The 25,580-nt window shown below is 51.5% G+C and overlaps 2 protein-coding genes across 8 annotated transcripts; one reads left to right on the forward strand and one right to left on the reverse strand.

Annotated features, from left to right (window-relative positions):
* Positions 1-426: 426 nt before the first annotated feature.
* SLC38A5 (solute carrier family 38 member 5) lies at positions 427-14,366 on the reverse strand. Of its 5 annotated transcripts, none has more exons than XM_058535795.1 (16): positions 14,239-14,364; positions 8,181-8,234; positions 8,027-8,102; positions 7,471-7,586; positions 7,306-7,379; positions 6,621-6,713; positions 6,408-6,486; positions 4,603-4,685; positions 4,243-4,301; positions 4,004-4,141; positions 3,713-3,792; positions 2,963-3,063; positions 2,577-2,692; positions 1,582-1,726; positions 1,384-1,487; positions 427-883 (listed from the first exon to the last, which is right to left on the reverse strand). In XM_058535795.1, exons 1-16 carry the CDS (start codon positions 14,349-14,351, stop codon positions 782-784), a joined length of 1,533 nt encoding a protein of 510 aa, XP_058391778.1. In that variant the 5' UTR covers positions 14,352-14,364; the 3' UTR covers positions 427-781. The 5 variants fall into 5 exon arrangements, with proteins under 5 accessions (XP_058391778.1, XP_058391779.1, XP_058391781.1 ...); XM_058535796.1 differs by lacking the exon at positions 14,239-14,364 and adding an exon at positions 9,634-9,713; XM_058535797.1 differs by lacking the exon at positions 2,577-2,692 and having other exon boundaries at positions 820-883; positions 14,239-14,365.
* FTSJ1 (FtsJ RNA 2'-O-methyltransferase 1) lies at positions 13,531-24,946 on the forward strand. Of its 3 annotated transcripts, none has more exons than XM_058535813.1 (14): positions 13,531-13,672; positions 16,252-16,567; positions 18,192-18,350; positions 18,626-18,695; positions 18,794-18,884; positions 19,232-19,310; positions 20,776-20,828; positions 20,914-20,967; positions 21,053-21,155; positions 21,259-21,342; positions 22,000-22,097; positions 22,185-22,382; positions 22,589-22,630; positions 24,401-24,946. In XM_058535813.1, the coding sequence occupies exons 3-13, from the start codon at positions 18,230-18,232 to the stop codon at positions 22,619-22,621; spliced, it is 984 nt and encodes a 327-aa protein (XP_058391796.1). In that variant the 5' UTR covers positions 13,531-13,672; positions 16,252-16,567; positions 18,192-18,229; the 3' UTR covers positions 22,622-22,630; positions 24,401-24,946. The 3 variants fall into 3 exon arrangements, with proteins under 3 accessions (XP_058391796.1, XP_058391795.1, XP_058391794.1); XM_058535812.1 differs by having other exon boundaries at positions 18,206-18,350; positions 21,994-22,097; XM_058535811.1 differs by having other exon boundaries at positions 13,532-13,672; positions 21,994-22,097.
* Positions 24,947-25,580: the final 634 nt, after the last annotated feature.

Consider the following 25,580-nt stretch of genomic DNA (forward strand, 5'->3'; position numbering starts at 1 on the left):
GAAATTTGAATTTCATATAGTTTTCAAGTGTCACAAATTATTCTTCTTTTGATTTTCTTATAATCATTTAGAAATGTGTAAACCATTCTTAGCTCTGAGGCCATACAAAAGTAGGCAGTGGGCTGAATTTGGCCTGCGGGTCATAGCTTGCCCCTCCTGTGCTAGAACATCAACTCCAGGGATTTCTGTCAGCTTGCTTCCCTGCTGTATCCCCAGCGCCTAGAACAGTGCCTAGCACCCAGGAAGCTCTCAATAGATGTTTCTTGAGTGAGCAAGTGAATGGAACGATGAGTTGGGTAGTGAGCTACCGAATGAGTGGAGAAATGAGTGAGTGGGCTCAGTCCTACTCTCAGGGCCTCAGTTTACCCTTGTCTGAACCTAAGCAGGCTCCCCCAAGAAGTCTTAGAAAGAGATCAGAAGGCTGAGTCCAGAGTTGCAATTCAGCATCTTTATTCTTCCCCTTTAGCTGGAGGGTGATTCTGACAAACAGCTTCCACCAGGAGGAGGCACAAAGGACTGGACTGGGTAGGGACTCCTCAAGGACCCGGCCCCCTCCTCCTCCTGTGGGGTTGGGGTTAGGGCCATGATCCAAGCTTAGCATTCCTGGGGAGGAGGGAAGCGGACCACTCTGCAGCCTCTGCGGCCCCCTACCTCTGACAGCCACATTAATGGGCACCAGCCACCTCCACACGCCAGGCAGGAGGGACCCGGAAGAGCGGCCCCATCTTCCGCCACACGCACAGGCGCATGCGCACGGGGGCCCAGGAGAGGCAGCACATGATCAGGGTCCAGACACATGGCTCTGGCCTGTGACCCAGTTGGCAAACATAAAGCCTAGACTGATCGCCATGAAGAGGACCCCCAGGACACCAAAACACAAAGCCTGTGGACGAGAGGGATAGAGAATAGGGCTGGTTTTGTCTCCACACTCGAGCTCCTTCTGAGAATGTTCCTCAAGCCCTCTACTCCCTCCATAGAGTGCCCCATTCATTCCTGATTCTCCTTGTGCTCCCTCTCCTTCCTTAAAACCAGCCCCTTCCTGTGAATCCCCCTTCCATCTTCCTAGAACCCTTCAGGGAGTACTCTCCTCCATCCTCCTTGCAAGTGCTCCCAACTCTCTTCTAATAATGCTCCTTCTATCTCTCTGGAGAAGGCTCCCTCTATGCCAGCCCCTTCTGTCTTCCTAGACTCTGCTGGTGCTCCACTCAGCCCCTTCCTAAGCCAATCTCCTTCCTTCTTCCAGACCATCTGCCCCCTCCCTGGATGGATGCTCTCTCTTCCCCCAGTCCCCTCCTGAGAATGTTCCCTCTATCTCCAGCCATCCTGGAGTGCTCTTTCCTCAGAATGCTTCCTCTTTCCCCAGCTCTCCCCTGCAATGCTCACCTGGATCTTAGGCCAGGAGTAGAAGGGCTCCACCTCAGAGGGTACAATGCGGAGGTAGAAGATGCTGGGAAGGATGAAGATGAGGCTGGGGGCTGAGGTGGACCCTGGAGGACAAGCAGGAAGAACAGGAGTCAATGTAAGTTTGGGGTACAAGGCCCATATTCGGTGGGGTCTGGGACTGGAGTTGGGTGTACTGACCGATAACCCCAAAGATATCCCGGATGGTCGGCACGCAGATGACGAGGACATTGACCAAGACAAGCAGCATCAGGGCTATGGCCACATGCCGTGGCCAGCTGAAGGCTTTGCTTGGGAAGAGCAGCTGCTGCAGGGCCCGGCGGATCTGTGGCCAGAGCAGGGTAGGACACGGGTCTGGGCCAAGTGCTGCCTCCCCTCCATGTGGTCATCCGTCTGTAACTCCACCCTCTATCTGAGCATCCACCTGTGCCTCCACCCTCTGTCTGAGATCCCTGATTTCCCCTCCACCTGACTTTCTATATCTCTACCTTGTCTGATCATCCTCTGTGCCTCCACCTTCTGAATGAGCATCCTGCCTCCCTTTTGTCTTGACAATCCATGCCTGGGCCTTCTGTCTGATCATCTATCTATGTCTCCACCCATTGTCTGAAATCTTTGCCTCCTCCTCTATCCAACTATCTCTGCCTCCCCACATCTGACCACCCACTTGTCCTTCCACCCTGTCTAAGATCCCTGCCTCTCTCTCCATCTATCTCTATCTGGAAATAGAGATAGACTACCTCTATCTTCCTCCTCTGTCTAGTCATCCCACCTTCCCATCTGAGATCCTTATCCCTCCTACACCTCACTACTTCTGCCCCCACTCTTTTTCTGTCCATCTTTGTTTCTTCATTCTGTCCATCTATCTAGGCCTCTATCTCCTAACCATTCCTGCCTCCCTCTTCTATCTAGCCAGACATCTGTGCCTTCTCCTTCCAACTGACTACCCTGTCCCCCGACTCTCTCTGCCCTGCCATCTATGTGCCCCTTCTGTTTGACCATCTATTTTTGCCTTCTCTGTCCCTCTGACAACTCTGCCTTCCCTATCCATGCCTGCCTCCTCCATCCATCCATCCACTCCTATCTCCACCCTCCATCCAAACATCCATGCCTATGCCCTCTACCCATCCATCCATGTCCCTCCACTCCATGGGCCCACCCTCGCCCCCACGCACAGGGAACAGCACAACTGGCACAGTGAGAGTCACCGCGAGCAGCACAGCCAGGCGCACACAGAGGATGAGCAGGTCCTTATGGCTGTACATGTGCAGCATCTCTGCCTCCACGCTGCCTGGGCCATGGGACATGGGATGCAGGATGTGACAGGAGCACCGGGACCAGTGTCCCAGAAACACACACACACACACACACACACACACACACACACACACACACATGCATGCACGCACACACACACGATGATGAAATCTACATGTGTGATATGTACCCTCTCTTTGGAAACTGATGGGTCCTAGGGCATGGAGGAAAAGTGCTCAGGCTCCTGCCCTAGCAGTCTGCCCAGTCCCCACCCCAGCTCCCACCCAACTCTAGCCCCACTCACTGTAGAAGGTGAGGTATCCGAAGGTCGCCGTGAGCCCATACATGCAGAACATGGCCCCAATGGACACATTGGCCACAGCCTGCATTCTGCGCTTGGAGGGCCTGAGGTATAGACATCATGGAACTGTCACGCCCAGACCCCCAGACGTGGTCCAGGCCCCTCAAACACAGCCCCTACCCTCCAGCGTCCCCTTCTCCCAGAGCTGACGTTCAGCTGGTACACACTGGGATGCTCATCTCTGCTTCCCCTGTCTGACTAGCCAAGCCTCCCCTCTCTGTCCATCCATATCTCACCCCATATGATCTTTGCCCATCTCCTCTGTCTGACCACATCTACCTCTCCCTTCCATCTGACCATCCATGCCATCCCCCTCTATCTGATTATCCACATATCCCCCCATCATATCATCCCTGCCCCCCTTTGTCCATCTATGCCCACCTCCATCTGACCACCCCCATCTCCCCATCCCCAACCACGCACGCCACCCCCTCCATCTGATATCTCTGCTTCCTCACTCTGTCCATTCACACTTGTACTGCATGTTAAAAGAGTAAAATACTTAGGCCCCAATCAGAAAACAGTCACTGCTCTGCATCCCCCAAGGCCTCCTGGCCACTTCAAACTCTTCCCTTGGCACAATCTAGCCATGATCAAGCTACAGTATAAGGACTGCTGTAGGGATTATCAGACACTGTGACTATCGCCCCAACTGCTGCCCCATCGTGCATGCCCACTTGCCTGCACACTCACCGGTAGAGCTCCGTGTAGATGGGCAGCACCTCAGGGTGGCAGACAAAAGCAAAAGCCATAATGGGCACTGTGTAGAACATCTGGGGGAATGGCCCAAGTACACAAGATTAGAGCTTACAGGGTTCCATCCCCTCCTCCCCATCCGCCTGACCCTGCCATTGCCCTCCATATCAGACACATGGAAACTCCTGATGTCCAATACCTGACTCCACTCTGAGCAGAGTGCACTGTGTGACAGGACCAGAGGGTCTGAGTGTGGTGCAAGCCCTATACATATGCCTGCACACCCACCTGTGAGTCAACTGTGAACATCTGGGCCTCACAGCTTCTGTTGAACCCCTGGATGGGAAGATCCAGGGGGCTGTTGCTCTCCATTGCTGTCTCATTGCGGCCTATGGCACAGCCAAGCTGGAACTTCTTATAGATGACCTGGGGGAGGGAGGGTGGGGAAGCGAGGTCATGGGGAAGGCTATGTCCCAATGTCCCAAACTCTCTCCCCACTTTTTCACATCCTTCTCTCTCAGACTCACCGAAATGAGGAAAAACAGCATACAGGTCAGAGAGAGACCACTGGTATACCCCAGGTAGCCTGCAAGGGGCAATACGCAGAGCCTCAGAAATCAAGGAACCCTCCCACACCCACAGCAAATATCAAAGCCCCAGTCTGGTCTTCAAGGCCCCCTCACCCCAATTATGCCACACCTTTGTACAAACTTTTACTTTGACCTGGACCAGCCTCCCCTCCATAGCAAACTCCTATTCATCTGTTAAAACCCACATCAAACAAGCTCTCCCTTGGTGTTCCACAGCCCTTGAAAATGGAGATTTTCTCAATCTGACTCCCCTTCTTTAATTCCACTATCCAATGACCAACACAGGAAGCCTCTTACCCAAGTGTCTCATGAGGGCCAGGGGCAAGATGATTAACACACTGACAATGATGATGAGGAGGTTTCCCTTCAAGAACCAGTCCCTAGGGAAACAGGCAGACATAGTGACTAGCTGCCAGCCAAAGAAAACTGTCAGGCAGACAATCATAGGAGACAGCCAGCCAGACAGATTTCTGCCCATAGTCAGGAGAGATGAGCCAACAGCTCAGCTGTGAGAAGTCATTCAGATGGTTACAGTGACAAATGGCACAAAAAGATTGGCAGAAACAGCCAGACTGATGATCAGACTGTCAGTCAGACACTGTCAGAGGGATACAGCTGAGAACACATACACAGCCGGACAAAACTGTGCCGATAGACTTGCAAGTGGACATACAACCAGATGGGCAAACACTCAAAATAAGTCAGACTCACATTGCCCAACACAAGGTGCCAGACAGAGTGAGTCATGACCCTCGTGTGTCTGACAGGTAGAACAACAGTCTGATGAGCTAGTAGATAGCCAATGATGCAGAGTCAGACAAAAAGTCAGAAACACACATGTGTGCTTGTTTGAACAGCTCAAGGTTTATCGAACACCTGAAAGTAGCTGGGCCAATCTAGCCACACAATGAAAGACTGAAATAGAGCCAGAATCAGCTAGCTGGCCACACTCTTGGAACCAAGCTCAAAGAAAGAGTGGGAGATCTGTACAGATGTCGGAGGGAGGTGCCCAGGCAAGAGAGTCAGTCAATACAGAATCGGCTGAACAACTGCTCATTTGTTCAAAAGAATTTTATTGAGTGTCTACATGTTCCAGGCATTCACACACTCTCTTTTATCTCCTACACACAGGTACACAGAAATAAGCCAACAAAGCACCATTGGCCATATATACAGTGGGAGCTAATTATAATAATTAGACACACTTAGTCACATAAACTGTCAGCTACCTGGATGATTTCAGAATCAAATCAAAGATCTAACAGTATACACACAGAGTCAGCCATCATATACAAACAACTGAACAGATTCAGCCAGCAGATGGGTCTAGAATCAAACATACAGCCAGCTGGATGCACACTTAGAACAGTCAAACATACATGATTGGAACCATAAAACAGAGGATATATACAGTCATAGTCAAGGATCACAGCCAGAGAGAATTTGCCAGAACAATGGTCACTAAATTAAACATAGAAATGGAGTCTACTGGCATATACAGTTGGAGCAAGTCACATATACATAGTTGGCACCACAATACACTGCACACACACAAACACATGCACTGCTGGAGTCAGTGAACATACACTTACAGCTAGGCATATTCAGCTACGCTGATGGACCCCAAATCAAACAGAATCCACTGGACAGGGAAAGTCAGAGTAAGCAAATGTCATACACACATGGTTGGAATCACAGTATACAGGACACAGCCATAGTCGGCTATCATATGGCTGGCCAGAGGATCTGCCAGTACAACAGTCACAGAATCAAACTCACAGACTGAGCTTAGGTCTACTGGATATGCACAGCCACACGGTCATCATCAGAGTACACTGGACACGTGGAGTCAGCCACCAGATGGAATCAGCCAGAACAACAGTCACAAAAATCAACACATGGTCTACCAGACTCATAGTCAGAGCAACAGCCACACATTCTATTGGCGTCACAACGCACAGGAATCTGACCAAACTGGCCTGCCCAACAGGCTCAAAATAGAACACCTGGGAGTCAGCTGGACATAGAGTTGAAGATGGCAGCAGGACCTCCCAGGCAGTCAGGGGCCTGAGGGCCAGAACCAAGGGGTGTTGCTCACTCACCCCTCGGGGTCCATGTTCAGGAAGGTGCCGATAACCAGGGGGAGTTCGGATTTAATGATGAACAGGTAACTGGACATGGCTGGTATGGGGGAAGGAGGTGTAAGCAGGATTCCCCTCATTCCCACACCCCATCTTCCTCAGCCCAGCCTGGGGAAGCCCACCTCGCCCCACCCTCTTCTCCCAAGCTGATTCTCCACCTCCCCGAGTCCTCACCCCCAACATTGTGCAGACAGATGACAGCGGCCACCACTACCTTCCCTGCAGGCCCCAGCGCCCTCTGTCCAAGCTGCTCATAGGCTCGGATGCCTGGTGAGGGGGACAGGAAGGAACGGGTTGTGGGTCCAGGAGCCCAGGCCAGGGGTGAGGAGTTGGGGGGCGGGGTCAGAGGGTCTGGAAGCTGGGGAGTTGGGGCTTGGGGTAATTGGTTCTGATTGATGGAAATGAGAGGTGAGGGTTAAGCAGTCTGGGAGGTGGGATCTGTGGCGAGGGACTGGTGGCCAGGGAGAAGATTAGTGGCTAGATGTGGGTAGTGGGAGTCTTGGGAGCAAAACTGGACTGAGACCCCGGTGGGAGTGAAGTGTGAGATCTGCAGTGGGAGCTTGGGAGGCTGAGGAGCAGGGGTCAGAGGTAGAGTGGAGTGGTCTAGGGGCCGGAAGGGTCTGAGCAATGGGGTTTGACGGCCAGACTGAGGGGTGAGGGTTGGGGATCTGGGAGCCCAGATAAGGCCTGAGGGCCAGGGTGCAATCTGGGGTCTCGAGTCCAGGGAGTTGAGCGTGGTATCTGGGGTCAGGATGGTATGTCCAGAGTCTGGGGTTTGGGTTGAGACCTGGAGTCTCAGGTCAGGGTGGGTAGGTTCGGGGTCTGGGGTCCAAGGTCTGGGTGGAGCTCTGGGTCTCACCTACAACACCAGCACAGGTCAGCAGGAGATGGATGGAGTATGAAGACAGAAGAGCAATGCAGAGCAGCAGGGCCCTGTGTCAGATGGCGCAACTCAGACTTGGCCCCCAGGCCTCCCACCTGCCCCACACACCCCCAGCCCCACCCCAGGCCGCCTGGGACTCACAAGAAGAAGAGGACCCCCGTGTGGGCCATGGCGTAGGCCAGCCCCAGGATGCCACTGCCCATGATGGCGTTGCTGAGGTTGAACACTGACATTCCAAACGATGTCTTCCCCTCGAACTGCAGGTAAGGGGCAAGGCCCAGGCACACATTGGGGGGGACCAGGGAAGGAGACCAGTGCTGGGGCCCAGGAAAGACTAGGGAAGAAGTGACTGGGGCGGGGAGAAACCCGGGAGGAGTCATGAGAGGAAGGAAGAAGCTAGGAAGGAAAAGGAGTTGAAGACAGGAAGAAACTGGGAAAGGGAGAACTGGGAAGGGAAAAACTAGGAGAAATTTTGGAGGGGAGCAGATGGAAGCAGATAGGAACAGGGTAGGGTGGAGCAGCTACCAGAGGCAAAACACCTGGGGAGCGGAGTAGCTGGGGATGGGGAGCAGCCAGCACAGTAAAGAGCTAGTCAGGGGAACCGCTGGGGAGGGGGAGTAGCCAGGAAGAGGGAGCAGCAGAGGAGGAGATGAGCTAGGCAAGGTGAAGCTGGGACAGATCCTGTGGGGTCACTCACATCCATAAACTGGGCTGGCTTCCTCCCAGGAGCAGCACTATGGCTGGGCAGGAAGCCCTCACGTTCCTGCCTGTAGCTGAATAGGGCAGGGAAATCGGGGCTGATGAGAGGGTAATCCTGACCTTGACCTCGACCCCTTGGGCCCCCGACTCACCCCACAGCACCCGCAGAGAGGCCTCCATTAATCTTTGGATCCTGCAGCTCCATCCTGTGGGCAGAGAAGTGCGGTAGGGGGTCAGAGATGGAGCAGGGACTACAAAGTGGGGAGAGCTAGATGAAGAGGGGTAGGGGGTCAGATAGAGACAGACAGAGAAACAGAGAAACAAAGATGAGGTGAGGGGAAGAGGAACAAAGGGATGAGAGAGACAGGGAGATAAACGGAGAGAATCTGAGACAAGAGTGAGAGCCCAACAGAGAGAGATGGGAGAGAGAGAAGGGAATCAGAGGGCGAGAGACACCAGCAGTTACTCAGAGACACAGAGAGGAAAAGAGGGCAGGGAAAGATTAATAGAGGGGGAGAGAGAGAGAGAGCGGCCCCGTAGCAGATGAGACAGCCATTTGGAGCTGGGACAGCCTCTCCTCCCGGCCCCCAGACTCACTCCGTCTCTCTTGCTGTCTTTTTCCCTCCCCGGCCCCCGCGCTCCCCCCCTTCCCTCCTCCCTCACGGCGTGGCCAGGCCACGCCGCTCACTCCTTACAGGGACACGTGTCAGCCTGGCTGCCCCACCCCTCCTAATGCCCCCTACCCCCCTCCTCCCCGCCTGGGCCCCACGCCTGAGCTCAGAGCTGATGCAACCTGTTGAAGGTGCTGGGGGTGGAGGGCGGGCTTGGAGACCCCAGCCCCGGACGCTGCAAGCTGCTCTCTGCCACAACTCTGAATATCCTCAATAGAGGCCAAAGAGAGTTCTCCCAACCGAGCCCCCTTCCAGGGAGAGAAGTGACCCATGGACCCCCATTTAATCCTCCTTCTAGGGATTAGAGATATTTTCTAGGACCCCTGTCAAGTCTTAAACACTCGTCTCTCAGCAGAAGTAACTTTGGAGACACTTCCAGACTTGAGATCCTTCCTGGGCTTGGGGTGTCTCAGGAACCTGTCATGAGCCCTTATTTCCCCTTCCGAGGATAAGCTATCTGAGAGCTTCATCAAAAGCCCCCTGCCAGTGCCTGATGTGTTTCCTGGGGTGGGGGTGTCTGCAATCCCCATGCAAGCCAGGATCCCCTGTCTTCTGGATGGAGTGTCTCTGCAGAAACCCCCAGCCCTGAGCTCACTTCCTGGGAATGCCGGGTATCTCAGAAACCCCCGTTCGAGGTCCCCATCATTGCTAAAACTGCCTCCAGGAAGCCCCCTCCCCAAGCCCCGAATTTCCTTCCTGGGCCAGGGAGGGCTCTCAAGGATTCCCATCCTCAGTCCTTAACAACCTCTGGAGACTCCCACCCACTCCCGAATTCACTTCCTGGGAGCGAGGTACCAAAAGGACTCCCCCTCCCATTCAATTCCCCACTAGTGCTAAAAATGTCTCCAAGGATCCCCCGAGCCCCCTCCAGGAACCCCCTATTGTGCCTCGGGGTCTTCGGAGCCCCCCGCCACGGCCAGCATCCCCTCCTCACCTCCCTGCTCCTCTCAGCTCCTAAGCGGCAGCAACTCAGAGTAGGGCTCTGAGACCCCACCGCCGGCTCGGCTCCCACTCAGGCGGACCCTGCCCCCGCCCCGCCCCGCAGCCAATCCACACCGCCGCGCTCGCTCGGCGGGCTAATCAGCGCGGCCCGAGCCCCATCTGGCCCTCGGGTTTTTTTTTTCTGGGAAGAAGTTTTCATTTTAATTCAGTTTCCCTCCTTCTGGCTCCGGGAGGGGGAAGTAGCGCGCGGGAGCCGGGGGAGGGGGGTGGAGCGCGGGAGCGGGGGCTGCCTCCCCTCATCTGGACCCACGTGAAGGGAGACAGAGGTTTGTATGGATCTTGGTTGGCGGGTGGGGTTGATGGACAGAAGGATTGAGGGAGTAGATCCACACCTAGAGAGAGGGACAGGCAGACACAACCCGACTCAGGAGTCAGGCACACAGTGGGATGGGATGGATGGATGGCGGGAAGAGATGCAGAGAGGAGAGACCAGAGATAGTAAGAGAAACAATGACAAATAGAGAAAGGCAGGCAGGAGAAACAACACAAGGACAGACAACAGAGGGGACAGAAAGACAGATAGGGTTTGGGGTAGTGGTAGACAGGTAAAAGGGCAGTCTCGGGGAGAAAGAGACATACAGACAGACACAGAAACAGACAGGTGGCAGGAATAGGCTCATGTAAGCACCTGGAGGAAGGCAACAGGCAGTGGGGCCCAGTAATAAACAGGAGACACAACTGGCAGATAGACAGGTGGACACAGCCAGACACATCCCCAAACAGAGGTTGGGAACAGACAGACTGGCCCAAAGAGACAAGGGGACAGAGGGAGTGGTTGAGGCAGAGAGACACCTGGAGGGACAGATGACGACAGGCAGAGAAAGTCAGGTTCAGGCAGAGGGGCAGACAGGGAAGATGGACAGACCTGGGGACAGCAGTGGAACTGGTGCAAGGATAAACACAGCCAGGCCACTAGAGGCTGACCTCAGACAGACAGCCTAGCCCAGAGAGAACTCTAGATCTTGGGAGTCCCCAGAGGGAGGCAGGGAGGGCATTTGTGGTTGGGTGGGGAGTGTGGATACACACTGTCTGTAAACTAGGCACGCCCTGAAGGCCTGGATCCACCCAGGCACTGGGTGGGGCCTGTCTACACCCTAACTGAGGAGCTCCACTGTCTTCTGTCTGATTGTCTTATATGGGGGTCTGTCTGTTCATTCTCATCCAGGCATGTGACAGCCATGTCTGTCCCAGGTAAGGCATGTGTCTCCTGCAGGGAGTCAGGTGGGGTGGACTTGGGGTCCAGGCCCAATTCAACTGGGCTGCTTGAGGCCCAGGTGGACAAGAGGCCTCTGTCTCGGCCCCTCCAGCCGCCTGCCCACTCCCTACAGGGAGCACAAAATTCCCGGAAAGGCCAGGGGCTGGCTGGGGCTTCAAAGCTAGCCTAGATGCCCCCACCCCACCCGCAGTTGGAAGAGGGCGAGGGATGGGGCGTTTACTTCCCCACAGCGGGAGAGAGACTCTTGCACACTCTGAGCCCATCTAGGGGCTCAGAGATAGAGGTAGATTCGCCATCACCCACAAAAGTACAAACTTGCACGCAGACTCACAGCCACACATGGAGAATACAGGCTGACAAATATGAACACACACAGACAGCCCAGGCCATGGTACAGTCACATACTCACAGCCACACAGAGTGACTTAGTCTTACAGGTATCATCACCCACAGCCTCAGAGGCGCACCCAGAGAGCACAGATTGACACGGGGATAGGCTCACACCGATTTACAGCCGCTATAGACTCATGGACATCATCACCCACAGACTGAACAGCCAGACCCAAGATAACCAACAGGCAAATCACACACAGACTCACAGCTGCACACAGAGCACACAAATATGATTTCATACAGCCGACAACATCATCCATGGGCCCAGTGTCTCCCACACACGATTCCAGCTTCAGACAGTCCTGGAGGCCAATGTCCAGATTCAGGCTCTATAATGATACCTCTGTGCACATGAACTCGTGTGTGAACTTGTGACCACATGTGACCACATACAGCTCTGGTCACAGAGAGAGAGGCACTCACAGGCAGGCACAATTCTACAGGCAGAGAAGCTGCAGTCACAGACATACACACAACTGCATTCAAGCAGATGGCTGCACACAGCCTTGTACACACACAGCTATTCACAAATCAAGTCCACGAAGAAATACACAGGGAACGCATGCATATACAGGCGCACAACCAGGGAACGCAGGGATGCTGAGGGTATGCTTACTATGGTTACAAAGAGGAAATCCAGAAAATACACCTAAAGCTGCATGGAGAGGAAACAAGGGACCCAGAGAGTACACACACAGTGGCACCAAAAGAAACATCCATAGGGCACACGCACCTTCAGCCACTCAGCAAGGAGAGACACAACACAGTGGCAGAGAAGAAAGACACACATACATAGGAGACACATGCACAGGAGAGATAAACACACTCATCACCTACAAGCATTACCAAGGAGACAAATACACACCCAAGGAGCACATACACAGTCCCATATAGATGAGTTGCACAAGCAGCCAGTACCAACGCACACAGTCGCCAAAAAGGAAACACACGAGTTGGACAGGCAGCCATAGACAGAAGACACAACCAGGGAAGTTACATGGGAAGACACACATGGAACTCACATCCATGTGTTTGTGGCTGAGAACATGTGCAGGCAGATGCAATATACTCAGGGTATTCACACACATACACATACACACTCCCCTGTCATTCTGGGCCCTTCTGATGTCTCTCTCCTCCCATACTTCTCCTCCCCCCAGAGCCATTACAAATCTGTGCTATAGGCTGGCCAGGGAAAGAGACACCTGTCAGCAGAGGCCTTGGCCCAGATGGCTAAGGTGGTAGAAGGGGTTTGGCAGGTGTCTAGATTTCAAGAAAAGTCTGGGGCCGGCCCGGTGGCGTAGCAGTTAAGTGCGCATGCTCCACTGCAGCGGCCCGGGGTTTGCTGGTTCGGATCCCGGGCGTGCACTGATGCACCGCTTGTCAAGCCATGCTGTGGCAGCGTCCCATATAAAGCAGAGGAAGATGGGCATGGATGTTAGCCCAGGGCCAGTCTTCCTCAGCAAAAAGAGGAGGATTGGCATCAGATGTTAGCTCAGGGCTAATCTTCCTCACAAAAAAAAAGAAAAGAAAAGTCTGAAGTGTCCTATCCAAAGAACTAGTGTACCTTGGACAAAAACAGACACCCCCACCCACCACCTCCAGGCAGCAGCATCCTGCTCTGAGCACTGATCATTCCCCTCCCTTCCCAGGGCCTTCCCGGGCCCTCCAACATTGCCCAGCACAGCAGGTGCTCAATAAATGCCAGGCACACAGCAGGTGCTCCATAAATGCCACTTAGCAAGTGTCATATTATCATCATTTGTATTTTTATTTCTGCCAAGTCAACTCTTCTAGAGGAGGCAGGAGCTGTCATCCAGCTCTGCACCCCATAGCTCAGCTAGCTTTCCGGGCACTGCAAACAGCAGGTGCTCAACATATGCTGGTAGAAGGAAAAACAGAGGGAAAGAGAAATCTGGCTGCAGAAGGCAGCCTGCTTTAGAAGGAACAGATGTCTTTAAGCATGACCGAGGCCTTGAGGCCGTGCCAGGGATAAAAATGCTTTGTTAGTTCATCAAAGTAGGGCCCTTTCTCAGGGTCATTTAAGGCTTTTGTTGGTTCAGTAAAGCAGACCCTTGTGTGACATTTGGAATTCCTATTGAGTCTATTAAAAGTCAGTTTGGGTTCTTGTCAGTTCTTCTAAGCAGACCCCTGCTTTTCATTAAAACAGGTCACTGCTCAGCAGCCTTCAGGGGAGGGAGCCACAGAGCAAAGCAGTTAACAGCACAAGCTTTCCCAGCTCGGCCACTTACTAGCTGTGTGGCCCGGAGCAAGTTCTGAAACCTCACCGTCTCAGCTTCCCCCACAGCCTAACAATGCCTATCTCACAGAGCCATTGGGAGGATGGAATGAATTAATACAGGTAAAGCACTTAGAACCACGCTAGACACTCAGTAATTGCTCAATAACATTTGTGAAAGCAGCCCCCCACCGGGCTGCATTTAGGATTCTAATCTCTCCTTTCATGCAGGCTCCCCACTGAGTAACTCTTCCGTCCCTCAAAGCAGCCCCTGGGCAGCAAGGCTTTTGAGTCAGTGTCTAGTCCCCTGCGCCGGGACCACCCCCGTCTTTCCCTCACGTGGTGAGATGCCCTCCGGTACAGAGCTGGCCTGGCAGCTCCCCCTTCCTTGACCTCTTCAGGAGGCTGAGGGGAGGACACCTTTACACTCAGTGGGGTGCCGGGTGGGAGCTGCAGGCCGCCACCCTATTTCGGGAACAGCCTGGGGAGTTCAGAGCCTGGCTCCTGTCCCCCAGTCCCCCGGCCCTGCTGGAGGAAGCAAATTTCTTTGCGAAAAATTAAACATCCTCTTTGTGAGAGGCAAGAAAACAGGACGTGGGAAGCATCCCACAGGGTGAACATGGGCCCCCACTGCCTGGCACCAGCAGGGGCCTGGTGGCTTGAACCCTGACTTTCTCACACTTGCTCACCTCTGCAGGGAAGCCGTGTTCCCACCGCCCCCACAACGCTCTTGAGCTCTGCTGACAGGCTCCTGCTTCCTCTCTGGCTCTCGAGACTCCTCCAGGAGGGGCTCTCTCGGCATCTCTGTGCGTCTGTCTCCGCCTCCCAGGGCCCCGCATAAATGCAGAACACGCCACTGAGGAAAGAAGGAAGGAACAAAGCAACAAAAGGGTGGAGTCAACAAACATCTATTGAACACCAACTGTGTGCCAGACCCTATTCTAGGCGCCTGGGAGGCAGCAGTGAACAAGACAGAACAGAAATCCCTGCCTAGTGAAGCTCACATTTCTAAGGAATGATGAATCAATTGTTCAGTTCTTTGAATACTCGCCAAGCTTGTTCCCACGTCAGGGTCTTTGCACTTGGTGTTCCCTCTGCCTGGAATGCCCTTCCTCAAATATTCCTAGGGTGCGCTCCCCTTCAGGTCTCAGCCCAAATGTCACCTCCTCAGAGAAGCCCTCCCTGACCATGCTAAAATAGCAACTCAACTCCTCTGTTACCCTCCATCCCTTTCACCCTACTTTATTATTCTTCATAGCTTTTATCACCACCTGACATAACATTATATATTTATATATTTAATAGTGTATTTATATTTAGTACAGTTACTTCAGTAAATAAATGTACATAGATACTGGCATATTTATATCAGCATATACATTTATATATTATATGTATGATACATATATGTTATATATACACTAAAAACATGCATAAATATATACTATTATATATTTCCTTATATTTACATATAGTAGCATATTTATATTTATTATATTTGTATACTAACAATTTATATGCTAATAAACATTATGCATCACTATATTTCTATATAATCACATACATATTAAAAGGCATATATGTTTATATACCTAATATAATAATATATATATCCTCCCCTGTCTCCATTTCCTCATCTATAAACTGGGGATAATTACAGTAACTACCTCATATGGTTGTCGTAAGGATTTAAAATGAGTTCAAGGAAAGGATTCAGCAGTGTGCTGGAGCGTACTTGTACAGGTTTACAGACTGCTTGTTTAATTTTCAGGAATTTTGCGAACTGGTTGTTACACGCAACTATTATTAAAAATGAAATGATATAAACTTACAATTAAATAAATTAGATTTTTTAAAGGTGATAAATACTCAAAACTCATCACTTCCTCATTATTTTACTACATTTCACTATTCTCTATGCTCTTGAGGGCATTTAACTGTATGGTAGAAATATTACATAATGGTGCACTACTGCATCTCTTCTGAACTCTGTCTTCCATGATTACACGTTGATAACTTGAAATCTGACAAGATGATAGTATGTAAACCATGGAAACCATGGAAAATGGAAATGTTAGATATCAGGGCTTCCTCCCTCGATACCTCCAAAGAGCCAGTTGTTAACCATTTATCACCACACCGCTGGGAGCACTTAGAATAGTGCCTGGCACATGGTAAACGCTATAATAAATGTTTCCATTATTATATTTGCTCGTGCACTGGGTCGCGATGTATAGTCTTTTTGTGGGTCGGAGTTAAAAATGTTTGAAGAACACAGAATTACAAAAGGCCAGGTAGCGTGCTGAACTACACCTATTTAATCCTCCCAATAACTCTGTGAAGTCTGTACTACTTATCATCCCCATTTCACAGATGGAGAAACGGAAGTTCTAAAACGGTACAATTCAGGAAGGGCTATCAACTAGCGGAAAGTGGATTCGAAATTGGCGCAAAGCAGCTTCCGCGCGCCCGCGCATTTCATAAACGCACGTTCCTTGCTATCACGTTCATGACCCCAGCGGTAATTTCACTTCGCGCCACGCGTAAAATGAATGGGTGCCGTCGCGCTCATGGCATCTTGGGAAATGTAGTCCACAGGCTCAATGAACACCACTGTCCAAGAAGGGAGGGGCGGGGAGTAAATAATCTTAAGCCTTAGAACAAAAGAACAGAGTCAGTTCTTGTGTCTCGTGACGTTTCAGCCACGCAGTGCGCGAGTTCAGCAGCTTTGGTCTTGGCTGTTGCATTCTGGGAACGGTAGTTCGCAAGACGAGCTACGTCGACACAAGATGACGGAACTCACGTTGTACGTTTGTGTCCGGACCTGAGCCTCCGCGTTCAACGATGACAGGCTTGCCACGCTGCCGTAGCCCTTAGGCATGCGCGACAGGCATTCCGATCAGCTAAGTACACGAACTGTAGGTCTACGATTTCTCACCGGTTTGCGCTCTCGCCGAGGCTCGGACTGCTCGCGGACCGGCCTCTTTCGTCCCACTTCTCCCTACTCCGAAAGTTAAGGTAGGCCCTGGGGTGCGGAGGACGTGGGTCCAGGCCGAGACGGTTGAGGCACGCCTGCGCTGTCCCGCCGGCGAGGGAAGGAGGGAAGTTCGCCCTCGGCGCTGCAGCTGTGTAGTCCGGCGGGCTGGCACCGGGTGGGCTCCAGACCCAAGGTTTGTCTATAGAACGGGACCACTATGCGAGGTGGACCGGGGGAGGCATAAGGGTCCAGATATCAGCGGACCCGCCTTGAGGGGGGTCTGGAGGCCCCAGTAGGGACATGGTCTTTGAGGTAATGACGAGGAGGGACCGGAGGTGTGGTCAGAGGGCTGTTAATGGGGAGAGCGGTTGGTGGGCTGCATGAGGGTCACGGAGGTCTGGTGCGGTGTTATCGGGGAATCAGTGGGAGCTAATAGGAGTGTTTTAGTCGACATGTTCATGAGGGCCAGTGGAGGTGTGTTTATTGATTAATGAGGGAGTCGTAGAGTAGGCAACTGGAAGATAATGGGAGGCAGATGGGGGTGTGATCCCTGAGGGATTGATGGAGGTATGATATTCAAGGGGTTAATGAAGAGCAGTGGGACATAGTAATCGAAAGGATAACAGTGAGGCTATGGAGGGAATAATAGAGGCCAGTGGGGGTCATGATCAAGGAACTAATGGGGGCAGTGATCAAAGAAGAGCGAATGAGAGGCTGAAAGGGGTGTTGTAGTCAGAGTTTTAGTGGGTGGTCACTGCATCACCATCGAGGAATTAATGGGAACAGAGTGAGCAAAGAGAGGATGATAGTAAGCTGTTGGGGCGTGATCATCAAATCTATTGGGGGGCAAGGTGGGCAGTGAGGGGAGAATGGAGAACTGGTGATGATCATCAGGGATTAACATGAGTGTATGATAATGAAGGAGTTACAAGGGGCTGATGGTGTGATATGAGGGATCAACTGGAGGGCTAAGTTAATGGGGGCTGATAAATCATAGTAATTGAGAGCTTAGTGGGGAGTTAATATGCCATGATCCTCCAGGCATTAATGGGGGTTGGTAAGGATATAGTAATAGAGGAATTATCATGGGCCTAATCATTTCGTGAGGGAGAGAGATTAAGGGGGTAGGGAGTGCAATGAGATAGCATTAGGATAATGGGGGTGAAAGCAAGGGATTAATGGGGGGCTAATAGGGCTGTGTGAATCTAGAGGCAATGAGAACGGCTGGGGAGATGGTCGGTGAGATGTTAAGGGGAATGAGGTGGGCAAAGAAGGGTTAATAGAGTTGCAGGGTTTAATGTGTGGAGTGTGGGTGACAGCAAGGGAGGGTCGACAGGGTCAGTAATGAGTCATCTATGAGATAAGTGTTGGGTTTGTGGGTTTTGTGGGAGATCTGTGGCATTAATGATGAAGTCTGTGGAGGAGTCTGTGGGGAGAGTGGCGGGGGGGGTCTGTGGGGTGAGTGATGGAGCCTGAGAGCTCAGTGATGGGGTCCTTCAGGCTCTGTGAGGTAAGTGGGGTCAGCGACTGGGCTTCAGTCTTCCCATCTGCTGAGTGAGCTGTCCTGTGAGTCTGATGAGCCCAGTTTGGATTGTGTGGTTCTCGCTGCCCTGCAGAGGTAGGTGGTGGCCCAGTCAGCCAGTCACTGATACGGGGTGGCATCAGCTTACTTTTGGCAGGTCCCTGGGCAAACGGTGTGTGAGATGGGACGGACATCAAAGGACAAACGGGACGTCTACTACCGCCTGGCCAAGGAGAATGGCTGGCGTGCCCGTAGTGCCTTCAAGCTGCTACAGCTCGATGAGGAATTCCATCTCTTCCAAGGTCCCCACCTGGCGGGCTAGTCACTGAGGGATGGGGCGGGTAAAGGAACAGACAAGTGGGCTAGGTCTGCAGAGCTCCCTGTAGCAGGTGGGCTGACTTGGAGGGTCTGTGGGGCAGGGGCCAGGCAGGAATATGGGCAAATACTCAAAAGAAGTTGGGCACGTGGGCAGCAGATAGATATGGGTGCTCCCCAGGAGAGAGGGGTGAACTTTGCAGGGTCCCCGGGTTGGAGAGGTGGGTGCAACTGACCACTGCACCTTGCTATGTGTGCTCAGGCGTGACACGGGCAGTTGACCTGTGTGCAGCCCCCGGCAGCTGGAGCCAGGTGCTGAGCCAGAAGATTGGGTGAGTGTGGAGTCCCAGATGGCAGCATGGGAGGGAAGGCTAGGTGGGGGGCAGGCCAGGAGTGAAAATCGGGCTGACATGGGCCGTGTCGTTCACAGGGGCCAGGGATCTGGCCATGTGGTAGCCGTGGATCTTCAGGCTATGGCTCCGCTACCTGGTGTGTTACAGATCCAGGGTGACATCACCCAGGTGAGAGCATGGCTGGAGGTATTGGGGTGTATCCTGAGCAAAGCCCCCCCACCTGGGGGCTACAGCAAGTGGAAGAGAGAGAGAGAGAAAGACAGAAACAGACTGAGAAAGACAGGCAGAGAGAGTGTGTGTAACTGAGAGAACCCGAGAGAGTGTAACAGCAGAGAAACAGCCAGCTGGTCATCATCACAGAGAGACAGCAAAAAATGATGAGACGGAGCCCAGTCTTAGGCAACGCCTGAGTATCTGGCTGACCCAGGGCCTGAGGGCCAGGGCCATGGGCAGGTGGGTTTAGAGGGTTGCAGAGGAGGAGGCCTGGAGCCACTCATCCTCCCTGTCTTCCACAGCTGTCCACTGCCCAGGAGATCATCCGGCACTTTGAGGGTTCCCCCGCGGACCTAGTGGTGTGCGATGGGGCTCCTGACGGTAAACAGCAGGGGTGCGGAGGCCAGGCGGGGGGCCCTGTGTGTGTCCTTCTCTGGATCTCCCACCTCTGTTGGCTTCTTTCACCGCTTCAGCTGTTCCTCGCCTCTCCCCCCCGCTGTCAACCGCTCTCCACATCTGGCGGCTTCTCCCTACCTGTGCTGCCTGCTCTCTGCCCGTCTTCTCCCTCCCCATGCTCTACCATTTTGGTTTTGTCTGTTGTTCACCATTCCCTCTCCTCATCTCTCTGCAACCATCCAATTCCATCTTACTGTTCACTGATGTTTTTTAATCACTCAGTCTTCCATTCAGCACACATTTACTGAGCGCCTGTTGTGCATCAGGCACTGTTCCACGTGCTGGGAAAACATTCGTGAATAAAATCCCACTAGTCTCTGACCTCAGAGAGCTGCTGTTCTAGTGGAAGCAGCTGGAAAAGAAACAATGAATGAGCTGTGTAGCCTGTCACCAGGTGATAGGTACCATGGGAAACAGTGAAGGGGAGGGAGGGGGGAGTGCCTGTCGGGATTTTAAATAAAGTGGATGGGGAAGGCCTCGCCGACTTGAGTACAAGGACCTAAAGGTGAGGGAGTGGGCCAGGGGCATGTCTGAAGGAGGAACAGTCCAGACAAAGGGAGCAGCCCGTGCAAAGGCCCTGAGATGGGAGGTTGCTTGGCATGTGTGAGGACAAGCAAGGAGATCAGTGTGGTTGGATCAGAGTGAGTGAGGGGGAACGGTCGGTGAGGTGATAGGTGACAGATCCTCGTGGGCCACAGTGAGGACTTTGGCGTTTTCACTGAGATGAGAGCTCAGAGAAAACCATGAGAGGGTTGTGAGCAGGAGGGCTGAGCCTGACTCGCGTTGTGATGACCATCTGGCTGCTGTGAGCAGTGTGAACGGCAAGTGTGGAAGTGGGGGCCCGGGGAGGAGGAGGCCACCGCGGTGGTGTAGGCAAGCGATGACATTGGTGCAGATGAGAGGAGGGCCGATTCAGGAGATCTTCTGAAAGTAGGGCGGACAGGATTTGCTCATGGCTTGAATGCGGGTGTGAGGGAAGAATGGGGGCCATTGCAGGTAACTAAGGTTTTTGGCCTGAACAACTGGAAGGATCAGATGAGATGCGGAAGATTGTGGGAGGAGTGGGTTTGGGCAGGAAGGTCGGGAGTTTGGTTTTGGACATGTTGAGTCTGAGATGTGGAGTCTGATCTGAGTCTGGAGTTCAGAGGAGTGCTCTGGGCTGGAGGTAGAAATGATGATGATGATACTTGCATATAAGATTGTTTTGAGAATTAAAGTGAGTTCTTAAGGGTTAGGAGCTCAGAATATGCGTGCAGTTGGCAGATATTAGTTTGTGTGCAGAACCTTAGCAGGGAGAGAGCCTGGGAAATGTTTTTAGCGTTCTAGCCTCTCTGGGAGGGAGGACAGCTAGAACTGGATGGCCCCGCTAATGCTGTTCCTCTCGCTGCAGTAACTGGCCTCCATGATGTTGATGAGTATATGCAGGCCCAGCTCCTCCTAGCCGTGAGTAACCCTGGCTGCCCCTGCCTCAGTTCGGCCCCCTCCTGGCTGACTCCACCTCAGCCTTAGCCATCTGTCCTGCCCACAGGCTCTGAACATTGCTACACACGTCCTTAAGCCTGGGGGCTGCTTTGTAGCCAAGGTAAGCCTTGGGGAACCTGGTGGGGGGTAGAGTGGGTCCCCGAGGGCCGCCCTCATGCCTCCGTCTCCGCCTCTCCACCCTGCAGATCTTCCGAGGCCGGGATGTGACGCTGATCTACAGCCAGCTGCGTGTCTTCTTCTCCAGCGTGCTCTGTGCCAAGCCCAGGAGCAGCCGGAACTCCAGCATCGGTCAGTGGGGTGGAGGGGCCAGGCAGGCGGATGCAAATCTTGGGGACGCGTCCTGCCCGGGGCGGGGGAGGCAGTCGCCCCTCACTCCACCTTCCACCCACAGAGGCCTTCGCTGTCTGTCGGGGTTATGACCCGCCTGAGGGCTTCCTGCCAGACCTGACCAAACCCCTGCTGGACCACTCTTACGGTGAGAGCCAGAGCGCCGGGCCCTGTCCCTGGGGAGACTCTGCCCCTCACGGGAATTCTGTCCCAAGAGGTTCCTCAGCCCCACCTTGTGGTGGAAATTCCTCCCCTCAGGGATATTTTGTCCCAGGAGGATCTTTAGCCTAGTCCCCTAGTGGTAACTCTTGGGCCTGGTGAAAATTCTGTCCCAGGAGGATCCTGAGTTCTGCCCCAGTGGAGACTCTACCCACCTAAGGAGATTCTAGCCTAGGAAGACTCAGTCACACCCCCAGGTGGAAACCCCACCCCTGTGTGGGAATTTTGCCCCATGAGGGTCTTTAGCCTGGCCCCTAGTGGGAAAAGGCACATAGCCTGCTCTTGTAGTGAGTACAAGAGTGAGACAAGGTCCAGGCAGCGTGTGATAGAACGGCAGGTGGACTGAAGTGCAGTGAGGACAAAAGCAGCATGGAGCGGGGGCGGGCAACGTTTTAGAAAGGGTGATCGTGGAGGGCATCCTGGAGGAGTTGCTTTGAACCAAATGAAGGATTTCCGGTGGAGGAGTGTGAGAGTGGCTGGAGGATACTTGGGGAGCCCTGGGTACCCATGCTACAGCCTGAGTCATGACTGGTCCCAGGCATCCCAGCCCTGTCCTGTCTTATTTCTCCCTGTTTGTCAGATCCAGATTTCAACCAATTAGATGGTCCCACCCGCATCATTGTGCCATTTGTGGCCTGTGGAGACCTGAGCTCCTATGATTCGGACCGCAGTTACCCACTGGACGTGAGTGCCCAGCCAACAGTAGGCAGGTGGAGGGCGCTGCCCTAGGTTCCCAGGTCCTCACTATCTTCCCCCAATGTGTCCCTGCAGCTAGAGGACGGCTCAGAGTACAAGTATACTCCGCCCACGCAGCCTCCCATCTCGCCACCATACCAGGAGGCCTGCACGTTGAAGAAGAAGGGGCGCCTGGCCAAGGAGATCCACCCCCAGGACTGCCCCATCAGCACAGTGGATCCATTGCCCCCGTCCCTGGCCGCCCCACAACGCCACACCCTGCTGGCCTCTGAGGTCTGCAAACATGTGGCCCAAGGCCCTCTGTGCCTGCAGTGACCCCCTCCCGGTGTGCCTCTTTCTGCCCCCAAATCACATGGTTTCTGGGGCCAAAATTCTCTTCCCTGCCTCCCAATAGTTATAAAAATCAATGGGTAAAACCAAGTATAATGAATGGAAAAGCTTAACCAAGTATCTGAGACCCTTTTCTTTTTCTTGAGTAGGTGGAAGACAATGAAATGAATGGGTCACCTTAACACATTAAGGTAAATTTGCCTTTTTATCTAAGAGTTTAAATAAAGGGCACGGTTAAGAGAAAAAGCTCAGTAAAATTTCACCTTTGAAATTTTTACACTAACTGATAAGATTTCAATCAGCAAACCTTCACTAAGCGACTAATGTTGTATGCCAGGGACTGCTTTAAGCATTTTCCATGTTACATATTGAGGCTGTCGGTCAATATTTATTCAGCGCATACTGTGTGCTGGGTCTGGGCATTGTTTTAGGTGTGGAGATAGAGCAGGGAACAAAACAGGCAAATATCCCGGCCCTCACAGAGCTTCTAGTATGGGAAAGAGGTAATAACACAGGCTGAATGCAGGAGTGTCCACACACACACACACACCCACCCACACACAGTCACTCTATATATATACCCACACATGTATAGCTTGCATTTCAGTGTATATTTATATAGCTTGCGTTGTAATATATGTGTGTATATACATATATATACACATATATATATTATGTATGTAATAAGTAAAGGTAATATGGGATATGAAAAATTTTAAAAAATAAAGCAGAGTAAAGAGATGAGGAATTCTGTGAGTAGCAGTTTGCGGTTTTTACAAAGGGTTGTCATGGAAGGCCTCATGTGGTGAAGTTTGAGCAGAGACCTGAAGGAGATGAGGGAGAGAATCCACGTGTTTATCTAGGGAAGGAGCATTCCAGGGAGAGGAAATAGCAAGTGCAAAGGCCCTGAGGTGGGCCTGTGCCTGCTGTGTGAGGGAGCATGAGGGGCCAGTTTGAGCTAAACCTGTCAGTGCTAGAGGGCTTCTCATCCTTGGATGTCACATTAGAGGATGTCCCTTTCTGACAATGGCTTCATACAGTATTCAGACCAAGTCTTTTGTGTAAAAAAGACACCTTTAAAAAAATGAAATGGCGAATCACAGTGGGAAAAGATTATTTACAATCCCTATATATAGTATCCTTGATATTAAGAAGCTCCTATAGGGCCGGCCCCGTGGCTTAGCGGTTAAGTGCGCGTGCTCCGCTGCTGGCGGCCCGGGTTCGGATCCCGGGCGCACACCGACGCACCGCTTCTCTGGCCATGCTGAGGCCACGTCCCACATGCAGCAACTGGAAGGATGTGCAGCTATGACATACAATTATCTGCTGGGGCTTTGGGGGAAAAATAAATAATAAATAAAAATTTTAAAAAAAAAGCTCCTATAAATCAATAAGGAAAAGAAAATATGAGAATGGACAATAAGTACACGAAAAGCTGCTCATCAGGGAAATGCAAGCTAAAACGAAAAAGATTGAGAATACTGAGTGTCTGGAAGGATATGCAACAATTGGAACCCTCAGATACACTGATGGCAGCATAAAATGGTGCAGCTACTGTGGAAAATTGTTAGGCATTATCTACTGAAGCTGCATGTATGCCAATTCCACTCCTAAGAAATGAGTACTAGAATGTTCCTAGCCAGCACTGTTTGTAGTACCCACAGATTAGATGTAGCCCAAACATCCATCAACTGTGGAATGGATCATTAAATCGTGGTGTATTCACGTGGAGAATTACACGGCAATGAGAACATCCTACAATTATACAAAATAACACCGTGTTGTTACTCATTGAACTGAACATATATATGTTTTATGCAGATTTCTGTATGTTATGGTTCACAATAAAAGTAGGAAAAAAACTTCACAAAAATGTTAGTAGCTGAGCGAATAATGATTATAGTAGAAGAAAGCAGGAAAATATTGTTTTGTTTAAAATTTTCTTTTTCTTTGACCTTCAGTGACCTGGCAGTCTGTTACAACTCAGAAGCTGTTTGCTGTCAGGACAACCAAAACTTGCGTTGATGAACTTATTTTGAATATCTCATCAACGGGTCCTGTACATACAAGCCCCAAGTGTGAACCCCAACAACCACCCTGAACACAGCAAGGAAAGAAACGTTATAGAACGTCCATCTGCACTCAGAGGGGCTTCCTGAGGTCTTGCCTCTTCTCTGCATCTTCCCGGTGGTATCCTGATTCTGTCCAGAATTTACCCAAAAGCAAGGGTTCTTACCCTGGATAGAAGTCAGGGGTATCCGTGAAGTTGATGGAGGAAAAAGTTACATCTTTATTTTCACTAATATAAGCTTTACTTCCAAGTATGAATGCTGCCAACAAATGGCAATAGTAAAAACAGTGCCTGCGACCTTCCCAACAGTGCAGACCACAGGTACTGACGTTACAGTTGCTGTGGGCCTCCTCAAATACATTCACGTTCTCACTACTTTGAATCCGAAGATCTTATAATTTGAAGTACTAATTAAAAAGTCCATCTGTTACTGTAACCCAATGTTGTTTCATTTTAATATATATGGTAAAATTTTCCATTTTTATTGAGATATAGTTGGCATTTAACATTGTATAAGTTTAAAGTGTACAACATAATGATTTGCTATATGTATATATTGCAAAATGATTACCACAATAGTTTAGTTAACATCCATCACTTCACATAGTTAGAATTTTTTTTCTTGTGATGGAAACTTGTAAGATCTACTCTCTTAGCAACTTTCAAATATACGATACAGTATTGATAACTATAGTCATCATGCTGTATGTTACATCCCCAGGACTTATTTATAACTGGAAGTTTGTACCTTTTGACCACTTTCACCCCTTCTGCCCACCTCCCACCTCCTGCCTCTGGCAAGCACCAATCTGTTCTCTGTTTTTCTGAGTTTGGCTTTTTTAGATTCCACATATAGGTGAGATCACACAATATTGGTCTTTGTCTGTCTGACTTATTTCACTTAGCATAATGCCCTCAAAGTCCATCCCTGTTGTTGCAAATGGCAGGATTTCATATTTTTCATGATATGAATAACATGAATAACATTCCTTTGTGTATATATGCTACACTTCTTTATCCATTCATCCCCTGTCAGACACTTGGTTGTTTCCATGTCTTGGCTGTTGTGA

This window comes from Diceros bicornis, chromosome X (assembly GCF_020826845.1).
Source record: "Diceros bicornis minor isolate mBicDic1 chromosome X, mDicBic1.mat.cur, whole genome shotgun sequence".
NCBI lineage: Eukaryota > Metazoa > Chordata > Mammalia > Perissodactyla > Rhinocerotidae > Diceros > Diceros bicornis.